Source organism: Arachis hypogaea, chromosome 19 (genome assembly GCF_003086295.3).
Source record: "Arachis hypogaea cultivar Tifrunner chromosome 19, arahy.Tifrunner.gnm2.J5K5, whole genome shotgun sequence".
Taxonomy (NCBI): domain Eukaryota; kingdom Viridiplantae; phylum Streptophyta; class Magnoliopsida; order Fabales; family Fabaceae; genus Arachis; species Arachis hypogaea.
In genome coordinates this window covers 66207916-66219900 of record NC_092054.1, presented here as the reverse complement: position 1 = coordinate 66219900, position 11985 = coordinate 66207916, and the positions used below count along the sequence as shown (strand labels likewise).

Sequence of the window (11985 nt, the reverse complement as noted above, 5' to 3'; positions counted from 1 at the left end):
GCTCATCCTTTGAGGAAGAAAGAATTTAGCCAAGAAAGCATTGACCAGCTTTTCCCAAGAGTCTAAGCTCTCTTTAGGTTGAGAATCCAACTATATCTTAGGTTTGTCTCTAACAGCAAAGGGAAAGAGCATAAGTCTGTTGACCTCAGGATTCACACCATTGGTCTTAACAGTGTCACAGATTTGCAATAATTCAGATAGGAATTGATGTGGATTTTCCAGTGGAAGTCCATGGAACTTGCAATTCTGTTGCAAAAGAGAGACTAACTGAGCCTTAGGCTCAAAATTGTTAGCTCCAATGGTAGGTACAGAGATGCTTCTGCCATAAAAATCAGAGGTAGGCATGGTAAAGTCACCAAGAACCTTTCTTGCCTCTCCTTCATGATTAGGCTTAGCTGCCATGTCTTCACCTTCCTGTTCGAAATTTTCTGAAAGGTTTCTTCCGGAGTGTTGATAAACCCCATTTGTAGGGTTTATCTTGTATTGATTTTATGGGATTTTATCACCTTTTACCCACATTTATTCAATGAAATAGCATGGTTTCATGATTGTCTCCCAAGTTGTGCTTAAGTGTGAAAACATGCTTTTTAGGCTTTTAATTGTTAATTTTAATTCACCTTTGATTCCACTAGATGCCTTGATTTGTTTGTTAAGTGATTTCAGATTGAAAAGGCTAGGAATGGATCAAAGGAGTGAAGAGGAAAGCATGCAAAGTGGAGGAATCATGGAAAAAGCCAAAGATTTGAGAAACATCATCCACGCGCACGCGCACGGTACGCGCACGTGTGGATCGCAAGAAATTCAAGGGACGCGTGTAACGACCCAACTCCCAGTATGCCATGGTCATACAAGAAGCTAAGTGTTACTAACTTATCCCTCTTAATTATTAACTATTATTTACTATATGAGCCTGTTCCTTGTTAGAGCGATGCCAATTTTACGGGTAACTTTTTTTTTTATATCGTATCGTTGCGGATAACAAGGTAAAATAAACAAGCATACATTGAGAGTAATAGAAAAGCGGCATAAAGAAACATAGAAACACAACTGATAATATACATCAGGTACACTATAACAAAACATGCAGCGTTTACACAAGATCAAGTCAGTTTACATCCTCGTCATCCTACGTAGCTAATATATACACGACACTCCCAGGGCCTAGGCCCATACAAAAAGCCACTAAACTGGCACCCAGGCTAGCCTAACCACTATATAGCTCCTAGCTCTCGGGTGTACTAACACAAGTGAGAGACTAACTAACAGATAATGTCAGACTAGAGTGTCATCAAAAGAATGCCCCTTCCGCAGTCAAGCTATATCTACACGTGGCCGTTCGGAGAATCGCCGTGAGGCTCGTCCATCTCCTCATCCTGCTCTATCTCTATCTCAGGATCCTCCTCCTCCTCATCGTCCATAGCTACAACTATGTCTTCAGATCCACCAAAAATACTGCTGTCACTATGTACAAAACCATTCGCGAGCACAGGTCCGTTCGCGTATATAGGAGCTACCCCACCGTCTGGTAGTGCCAGCTCATCAGGCTGTGGAAAGTCGGGGATCGGCTCAGGGGGAAAATTCCACTCTGGTGGTATCACAGGTACGTAGTCATCAGCTAACTCAGGCTCATCAGGAATGATAGGCTCAGGTACCGCCTCATTCAAAGGTTGAGCTGGTATAGAGTGCCCGGGATTATCAGGAAAAGGATGTCCAGGTGCATCAGGATGTAACCAGGATAAGGGAAAGTCGTAAGGAGCATCGGGGTCAAAATGCGGGCTAGACAGAGGATGTTGAAAAGCTCGATTAGGTAACGCATATCGTCTAATACGAGGCTCCAAACCCATAATGAAGTAACTGTGATGTACCGGATCCTCGTAGACGTAAGGGTCCTCGAACTCATAGAAGATCACGCCCGTCTCCATCTGAGGGGGAAGGAAGGGAGAGAAGGGGTAAGAACTGGGGAGTTCTTAGTAGGGTCGGGGTTATTAGTTACGTTCATTTATTTGATTCCGATTAGTAGATAGATATTAGAATACAGTAAAGTAGTAAACAGTAGTTAAAATAGATAGGAAAACAGAAAACAGAACACAAACAGAAGAACACAAGGAAATAAAGCACAGACATAACACTCAAGCAGACAAACATAAAGAAATAGTTCACTCACAAGAAGGAAAACAACAGAGAATGATGGGCAGACAAGAATGATGCATGTCTAGCCCTAGTACAGGCCATGAGCTCATGTGTCGGTTAGCACCTGCACTTAAAGTTGTCTTTCTAAAGCTTTTACAGAAAACTGCCTTTTTCGTATTATTTTATTATTTTTATTAAAATATTATTTTTAATTAAATATTATTATTTAATATTTTATTATTATTTATTATTTTATTAATATATTTTCGAAAATTAACTTTACTTTAACCTTTAACCTTTAAAATTCACTTTTTACCACCCGTAACTTTTAATATTTCTACTTTTACCACCCTAACTTTCAGAAATTACCAAATAACCCCTCAAACACCAAAATAATTACTTCCTTGCCCTTTTATGAATCAAAAAATTGTTCTTCATTGTTCTTCACCACACTCAAAGTGTTCTTCATGTTCTTCATAAATTCTTCAGATTCTTTCTCTGTTTTTACCCGTTTTTCAGTCTTTTCAGCAACCGATTTTTACTATAATTCATAATAAATTAGCAGCCACTAAAACCCCATCTTTTCTACATGATTTCAACACAAATTGAACCTCAATTTAAGCTTAGGGTTTCGTTTTTCTAGCTGCCCAAGAACATGAACTTTAAAGCTTGAATTTCATCAAATTTCATCAAAATTTCACCAAATTTTCACCAAGAATCAATCATATATGCAACCAATTTTTAGCACAGCCAAATTATACAACATTCACACATATCAAACACAAATAATCAAGATTAATTTCGTGGCACCCTACCTGGTTTTGCTGCCCCTAATTCAGTTAGATTTTCAGGTGGTCCTTAAGCACTTTTTCCTCCTAAATCACATCAAGAAAACACATATTTAAGCATGTTTCCTTGAAACTGAATCAAAAGAGAGATGGTGCAGCCAACTCACCTTGATCCCAGCCTTGATAAATCATACAATCATGTAGAGAAAGAAGAGAGGATCATTTTGGTCGGATTGGAATTTTGATTTGAGTTTTAGTTCAGCAGAAATCAAGCTTTGAAGATTTGGAACTAAGAACTTTTCTCTCTTTTTCTCTCTACCTATTTTCGGCCACAAAGTGAAAATGAGCCAGCCTTGGGGGTTTTGGGGGTGTAGGGTGAGTTGTGATTGGTTGGCTTGGAGGTGGATTAAAATAATATTAAAATATCTCAGATGTATAACTACTAAAACTAGGTGTATCGGAACACTTGTGAAAACATCTCTAAAAATTATTTTCTGAGCTACTAGCATAAATGACACTAGTAACATATTTATTATGAGAATAAAACATGTATAATGAGGCCTTAGCATTGCTAAAGTCATCAGAGAGTGCTGGTGCTAAGCTGCACCAGTAAATTGTGTACCCGGTTAAACCGGTTTTCTATTTTTAACTAAAACTGACCAGGTAACCTTATAATATTATTCAAGAAGCTTCTAATAATAATATAAGGATAATATCATCCTGTTATCTCTCTTCTCTCATAAATCGATTCCGGTTTGTCAAACTGAGACTATTTACGAAAAACCGAATTAAAACTCCTAACCGATACGGTTCAAAAACTAGGTTCTTCGCGACTGCATCATCGAGCTTGCCTCGGGAAAGGTTCTAACTTAAAGATGACATAATGACAATGAAGATTGAGATACTTGCTGATATATCAAAGGTTTTCCCCTTACTAATCTTCCGGAGAAATTCGTACTTTCTGAAAAGATCTCGCGTACTCGAAAATCGGGGTTGTTACAACGCGCACGCGTGCTGTACGCGTACGTGTCGGTCTCCGCACGTGATTTTTTAATAGAAAACGTGCCCAGCAATTTTTGAGAGTTGTGGGGCCCAATTTGCAACCAACTTTGGCGCCAAAATGCATAAAAGGACCAAGGATTGAAGGGAAAATCATCATTCACATCTAGTCATCATTAGTTTAGTTTGATTTTTTGAGGAAAAGTTAGTTTTAGAGAGAGAAGCTCTCACTTCTCTCTAGGATTAGGATTAGGTTAGACCTAGCTTAGAATTTCTTAGATCTAGGTTTAATTCATGCTTTGATTTACTTTTTCTTTTGTAATTATTCTTCTTCTACCTTTCCTCTCTCTAGTTTTGCATTTAATTCATGTAATTCTCTACTTTTATATTGATGCACTTTTGTTTCTTCTATTTTCATTTCAATGCAATTTATGATTCTTGTTCTTTTATTGTTGAATTGCTTAGTTCATTTTACTTTCCTTTTATGCCTTCTAAGTGTTTGATGAAATACTTAGTTAGATTATAGTATAGAATTTTATGCTCTTGGCTTGAGATGGTAATTTAGGAACTCTTGAGTTACTAATGTCCAAGTGATTGATGATTGGGAGCTATTAACTCTAGTTCTCACTAATTGAATTAGTGGAGAGTTAGGACTTATGGACTTGGATTGATATGGCTCACTTGACTTTCCTTTACTATTAGTTAGGGGATGACTTAGTGGGATTGATCCTTGCCAATTCTCATGTTGTGGTTAGTGATAGGGATAGAGATCCTTGACCACCAAACCTTACCAAGACCTTTTTAGATATTAGTTTACTTCCTTGCCATTTATATTTCATGCCTCTTATCCCAAAAACCCCAAAACATACCTCATAACCAATAACAAGACACTTTGTTGCAATTCCTAGGGAGAACGACCCGAGGTTCCAATACTTCGGTTTATTAAACATCCATATTACAAATGTCATAATAATATTATTAATCATAATAAATTTTAGTTACAAATATTCAAATTCCATACTATTTGAACTACTTATATAAGTCTCTTATTACTATTCTTTCAAATAACATCAAATTTAGCACAAAAATTTATTTCTGAACTACACACCATCTCAAACTTACTCAATGGAGATAATTACGCTGAATGTGAAAAGTGTAAGAAGAAAGCATATGAAAAAGGAGATAACTACATTTGTGACATATGTAATCAAACACCACATTATCCAACAATAAGGTAACTCTATATATTTTTCATAATCCCATCTATCAAATTATTAGTTACTAACTCAAAACTTATTTTAGGTTCGAAATTCAATTAAAGGTTTCAGATCAAAGTAGTACAACAACTTTTGTACTATTTGATGGCGAAGTAAAAAAATTGTTGGGTACAACTGTTTCAAATCTAATGGCACTCCAGAAAAGTAATGACATTGAAACACCACCCTAATTAAAAAATTTGTGCAACCTCACTTATATTTGAAGTCAATGTAAATGATTTTAATCTTAAAGAAAGTTCTAAACAATACACTCTTACCAAGACATTTGTTCCAACAAAAAACACTGAACCTCAACACTCATTACAACAAATAAAATAGGTAATACTACAAAAAATCACTTATTTTAGTTATTTTAGACATCATTTTTATTTCTAATTTAAATTATTCGTTGATTATAGGAACTAACTTCGACAACACTAATATCATTAGATGAAGATCACATACCATCAAGAGATTAAGGAGAAAGAAAACTATATAAATTCAAAACACATATTCGGAAGAAGAACATACTTGCAAAGATGGAAAAAACAACACAATAAATAGTACATATAACTCAACAATTCATAAAGAACATGTCTTCACAAGAATCTACACAGAAAGAAGAAAGTAACAACTCTAACAACAACCAATAAAAAAAAGGAGGACGAGCGCCACATCAGAAGACTAAGTTCATCAACTAAAACAAATGCAAAAATCAAACCACCAAATAAAAATGTCATTTTGTACATACAACTCTGATATCCAAATTTTTTGTACTACAAATTATTTTAAATAAAATACCTTTTAAATTTAACTTTAGTTTACACATTTAATTTAATTCTACAAAATATGACAATTTTTAATATTTATTATATACTATCATTAATTTACCGTCCTGCGCGTCGCGCGGGTCTCATTCGAGTTTTAATTAAACTTGCCACTAGAGTAAACACTACGTGTACTTTACAACAAAATCTAAACATCCACCAAGCTTGAGCATAATTAAGTTACATGAACCAATTGTCATGGGACTTTGCCAAAAATGACTTGAATTTTATCTTGGTGTTTTCTACGGCTAAATATCGCACTTTGTCGCGAATCTTTGCATAGCCAGTCCCGAATCCAAACAAAAGTAACGATTGTCTACGGCAATTTCACTAGTCCTTATAATACAGATCAAGGATGCACATCTTTTGCAATATCATATTCTTCAATGCCCTTCAAAAATGATCTAATAGCAAGATGTTCGGAAGCGTATGTCATGAAAGATGCTAATATTATTACCCCGACAACAATCAAACCTAACCTGTTTACAAATAAGAATCAATAAAAAGAGGAAAACCAAAGATAGACTGAGGGCAATTTATTTTTCATGAATAAAATTAAAATTACAGGACAGAAATGTGGGTAAATAATCCACTTCAAGCTTAATGCAAATTAAAGAAAGCAGCAAACTACAGCACAAACGATAGAAATTGAGAATCCGTTGTCTAGGAATACACACTATCATTTTTGAACAGTTACTAGTCTCCCTTTACTGTAAGAAAAGAACAGCGAAGAAATGCACCTCTTTCTAACCACCACTTCAGTTAAATGTGATAAAAGTGAGAAGAAATGAAAATCGTGAGCCACAAAATAAGTAAAAAGATGACTACTTTAGATGGTAATAACCTTACAGTAATGTTCCTCCTTTCATTTCTTAATAATGGTAATGAATGATACATATTAGGGGTTTCACATTTCAAGTTTATTGGATGTACGTAATTTATTCAACAAACCAAATAATATAACAGATGTTAGTTTGAGAATTACTCCCTTTGTCTAAAAATACAAGTCACTTTTGGATTAGACACATCACTTTGTGATGTATTTATGTGTCTAAAAATACATTCTCCAAACTGAGTCTTATTTTTATTTCAATTTTGACATTTTTTAATTACTTAATAGACAATGATAACGAAAACACAATGGGAACAAAAACTATTTTCAAAAATATAAAGATGGAAGATGAAAACTAACCGAAAAAATAAATTAAAATTCAATAACTAGGCTAGTCATGTTCCTTCCAACTTTAGATTCAGCAGTAAGATATCTTTATTAGTAAATTGTAATGAAAATCTTACCTTAAAAATAAAGCAGTTACCCCAAAAAGAAAAGGCATGGATGGACCAGCAATAGCCAAGATGGTCATCCCTAATCCATAGAACCATGTGGCACCGTCACACGATGACATATGTCGCTGATTGCCTGTGAATATAGATGAGTTTAAATTAATGATAACAATGAAATAGAAAAGAATGAGTACCTTGAGGACACAGCTAATCACATGAACAAAGATGACAACCCAAAATAAGTTTCAGTGCCAAAGAATATACCTTTTCCCAAATCACCATCAGAAACTTCAGCATGAGATGACGAAGAAGGTAGTCGTGATGCCATGGTCTTTCCCCAGTTAGAAATCAAATGGAGATAACCTCCAAATAATATAATGAAGATTGTGAATGTCCATTCGTACATCAAAAGCAAACCAGTCCATGGAGTCACTTGTCGAGGTACTAATAAGAAAGCTAGTCCAAGAGACACCACTGTAGCCATAAAGCAGACACAGACTGAAACGCCACCCAAGTAAGCAGGAACTTTGTACTGAGCACCATTAAAGAGTTGTTTAACACAATAAAAAAAATGGTATATAAGTAAACATACATAAGGATTATAATTGTGCACATCTAAGCAAGGACTAGGTTCCTCTTACGTGAGACCATCATGTGACCAATTTATCAGATGAGAAAAACAGATCATGTGGAGCATCCAAAATTTTTATGCCTACTCATAGGGTCCACATGAAAGGCTTCACATGACAGGTTCCGAATACCGAAAACTAACACAATAGAGTAGAAAAAGAAACTAACCTCATGGGTGGAACTGATGGTTGAAGTAGAAATGCTAATATATGCAACTGATCCACCTGATTTTATTTTATGATAATGGTGTCTAACATGATCAAATAGTGAAGTTCTACAAAAGGAACCAAAGCAACATGGATTCTGCAGAAAGATTCAAGATTCTAAGACTAATATGAATTCCTAAAGCTAGGAGAGTGGTAACAAACTATGATGACTGACCTTCTGATATGAATGATAGCAGCAAAAGAGTACAACACATATTGGAAATAGAAAAAGAAACTTCACAATAAGACTATCTTTAGGATTTTGGCCCCCTCTAGTTCCGGGAAGGGATTCCTCAAGCTTTTCCCTTATGTTCTGCACCATCAATGGCAAAAAAAAAAGCAAATATTTCAGCATGCTTTTTTCATAAGAAAAATTATCAACATGATTAATCTACCTGCCACACATCAACAGGTTTCACAAGCCAAGATGCCCACCAATCCCAAGGCTTGATAGGGCCGAGCGTATAGTGAATCACCCGGAGTTCATTCTCATCTACCATCCACTGAATATATTTGACTATAATAAGATGGCTATACCAAAAGATGAAATGCAAAGGAACTTAAGCATTTAACTACATATATTTTGATGTGTATGAAATATTCTAGCATCTAATTTGAGCCAAGTGTTAAATATTTAAAATAATAACACATAAGAACCTGAGGTATTCAATTCTTAATAAAAACATGTTCATCCACCTCTTAAATGCTGTAAAATACAAAAAAAAAATGAGCAAGAATATTTTGAATTGGTCAAAAGCTAGTGTTCCTTACAGACCATACATGCAGGAAACCAAGTTTCTAGCAAGAAGTGAAACAAGATGAAAAATGTCAAGACATGAAGACAAAGGAAAACCTAAGAATTATTAGTGGATCATTATAAATAATTCCTATATCATTATTAATATCATTCACTACAATGCATAGCTTATAAAGTGTAGCTTCAGCATTTATTCTAATTTCCATCATTAACTCCAAGAGATAGCAAAAGAAATCCCTCTAAACACAATGAAAACTCTTCAGTTATTTTAGTGGAGGCAGTTTCATGTCTTCAAGAAATTTTCGGATTTAAAAATTAAATAAAAGAGTTCTCATCTTCCTTTAAATTATTCAGACAATCATTAAATTTTATAATTTCATTAAAAATGATAATATTAAGCATCAAACAAGTAGACGAGTAGAACTCTTTTAGACCAGTTAGGCATTGATCCAATAAGGGCAAATGGTGTTTATGTTGTCATCTTATGCAGTAATATTTCACTATTCCTCATTAATTGAAAGGAAAAGTACTATCCTCATTACCTATATTCTAGTACCTTATTAGCCAACATGTAAAGACCTACGTCTGCATTATAAACAGTGGAAAGTCGCTCCATTTCAGGAACTTTTCTATTATTTAATGACTCTGAAGGCATATTTGGCTCAAAAACATGTGCATTAGGAAATTCCAAGTAATACGAATTGAGAAATCCCTGATCTCCTGTACAAATAGAACAACAATTTAAGAAAAATGTTCAACCTAAGGATCAGAGCCACATATATTCTTCGGAGTTCGAAAAAGAAATGAAAACGAACAAAACAAAAATCATTTTTTACATTAGCAAAACAAAAAACTTTTACCTCCAGTATAAGATGGCAGAGTATTCACTTTGTTCATCATGTCATTAAAAAGTGAGATAGACGGTTCTACCACCATGACACCTGAATTCATCCTCTCAGAATGCTTCAAATTACCACAAAATCTTGCACATTTGAAAAGTTCTTCAATATTTTTAACCACAATTGTGTCCGCATCAAGATATACAACTACAATAATGTATCAAACATGCATAAACCTTAGGAGTTTCATCAAATTAATATAAATGAAAATTTTACAATGACCTCCAAAGTTTCCAATATGTATATGCAAAACCAACACCAAATGGAATATCGACAACAATAACAACAATTATGCTACCTTTCTTGTAGTCAGTCATGTTAAATATTTTTAGCTTCGTATATACACCCCAAAATCTCGATGGACGTATTTTATTTGGATTTGATAGTAAACTAATCTTCTCAACTATCCACCCATCAGCCTACACAAAAAAATCAATCATAAACACCTGATACACCAAACTCCAAATATAAAAACTTAACACACGAACACAGAGTATAAAATTTTTATGCACTCAAAATGTAAGAAAACTTTACTCTCTCCTAATTACAAAAAACTAGAAAACTATATATGTACTCCTGACCTCCACAAATAAATTTCCTTTTACCAGCTTATAAAAAATATATTAAGAAAGTATTTAAGTTAAAAGACTCTAAAAAAAATATATTGTTGAGTGACAGAAATTATACATAAACTATCTCACTATAAACATGGTAGGGCACAATGGTGTATCAATGTAGTCAATCTGAGATAAGGCTTTGTTGTTGTTTGTTTTTGTTGAGTGACAAAATGTCTTAGTAAATTGTGCAATAATTATTAGAAATTGGAAAGAACTAAATCTCTAAGATGAAATATATTATTGGACTGGACAAAAATGTTACAATTAATGTCAAATGAGGCATAATGCCGACATTTAACGTCAAAATTTCGATAGCATCAATCTCAACCATCCTGAGCAGCAATATTTTCCTTCCTCTAATAACAACATAAATGCAAATCGTAGTAAATGCAAATAATAAAGGATAGTGTTACCTGGAGGAGGTTGCAAGCATAATCAGAGACTCCATCGGAGACCAAAACAACCATGTCCTTCTTGGATCCAGTGTCACGAATCGATTTCCCGAGAACTCGAACGCCAAGCGAAAATTTGTCACCATACAACAGAGTAGCGTATGCCTCGTTCGTCTTGCGATGTCCATCGGAAGCTCCCAATCGAATGAAGAGTAACAGAATTAACAAACACAACCACGATGTATTGAGTGCTTTCATGGTGAGACGATTTTCGCTGGTGGCAAAATTTTCTGAGAAAATGTTGAAATACTTTTTTTCTAAATTTTCTCGAGAAAAAAAAGGTTTCTCGTGTCTGGAGTTCTTATGCGAAGTTCAAACGGTTGGAAAGCAACTGAATTTTTCTTCTTTTTGGATGCACTTATTTCTGAACCATTGATTCATATTACGATTTTAAATTAATATTCATTTTTTTATGGAATGTCATTGTAAAAATAATTTTAATGTATATATATTATATACAACAAATGATTTTTCCTTAGATGGAAAGATAACATAATTTTTTGCAATTTGTAGAGGGACTAATTTATATTTTGTAATTATTAGAATATTTTGCACATTAAATTAAACAAAATTCATTAGCATGAGAAATGTTACCTATTTCGCATGCTAGTCTAAATCTAAAAACCTAAAAAGTTTACGTAATCAACTCTCATCCTATTTTTTGATATGTTAGGAAAAATTTTTGAAAATATAGAAAAGAGAACATTCAAAGGCATACAATAAAAAAATCTAAAAAATAGGAAAAAAAACACACGAAATCATATAATAAAAAATATCTAAAGATATAGAGAAAAAAATCTGAAATCATACAATAAAAATCATTCGAAAGTAAATAAAAAAATATATCAAAGTTTATTTTTGTTAATATATCTATAAAAAAATCCAAAATTCTAGAAAAAGAACGGTAGAAAATATAGAAAAAAAACAAGTGAAACCACACAATAAGAATTATTCGAAAGCATAGTTATTAAACTTGGATCGAACCAATCAGTTTGATCGAAAAACTAATGAACCAAATCTCAAACTGGTTTGATTCATGTCGAAGATTGTTTGTGCTATTAAACCGGTCAAATCTAATCAAACTCAAAAAAATCGGTTAAATCTAGGTTGAATCGAATCAACCGACCTAGCAGGCTACCA

At 33.9% G+C, this 11985-nt stretch overlaps 1 protein-coding gene across 1 annotated transcript; it reads right to left on the bottom strand.

Annotated features, from left to right (window-relative positions):
• Positions 1-6112: 6112 nt before the first annotated feature.
• On the bottom strand, positions 6113-11085 carry LOC112776748 (inositol phosphorylceramide glucuronosyltransferase 1-like). The gene is made up of 10 exons (XM_072227285.1): positions 10807-11085; positions 10075-10195; positions 9738-9923; positions 9434-9597; positions 8516-8623; positions 8296-8433; positions 8083-8217; positions 7549-7816; positions 7297-7420; positions 6113-6479 (listed from the first exon to the last, which is right to left on the bottom strand). The coding sequence occupies exons 1-10, from the start codon at positions 11041-11043 to the stop codon at positions 6350-6352; spliced, it is 1611 nt and encodes a 536-aa protein (XP_072083386.1). The 5' UTR covers positions 11044-11085; the 3' UTR covers positions 6113-6349.
• Positions 11086-11985: the final 900 nt, after the last annotated feature.

Excerpts from the sequence above, each read along its gene's own strand:
- LOC112776748 (XM_072227285.1), bottom strand. The coding sequence starts at position 11,043 with ATGAAAGCACTCAATACATCGTGGTTGTGTTTGTTAATTCTGTTACTC. Across the intron at positions 10,196-10,806 it reads ATGCTTGCAACCTCCTCCAG|GCTGATGGGTGGATAGTTGA; the intron begins GTAACACTATCC and ends TTTTTTGTGTAG. Across the intron at positions 7,421-7,548 it reads TGATGGTGATTTGGGAAAAG|GCAATCAGCGACATATGTCA; the intron begins GTATATTCTTTG and ends CTATATTCACAG.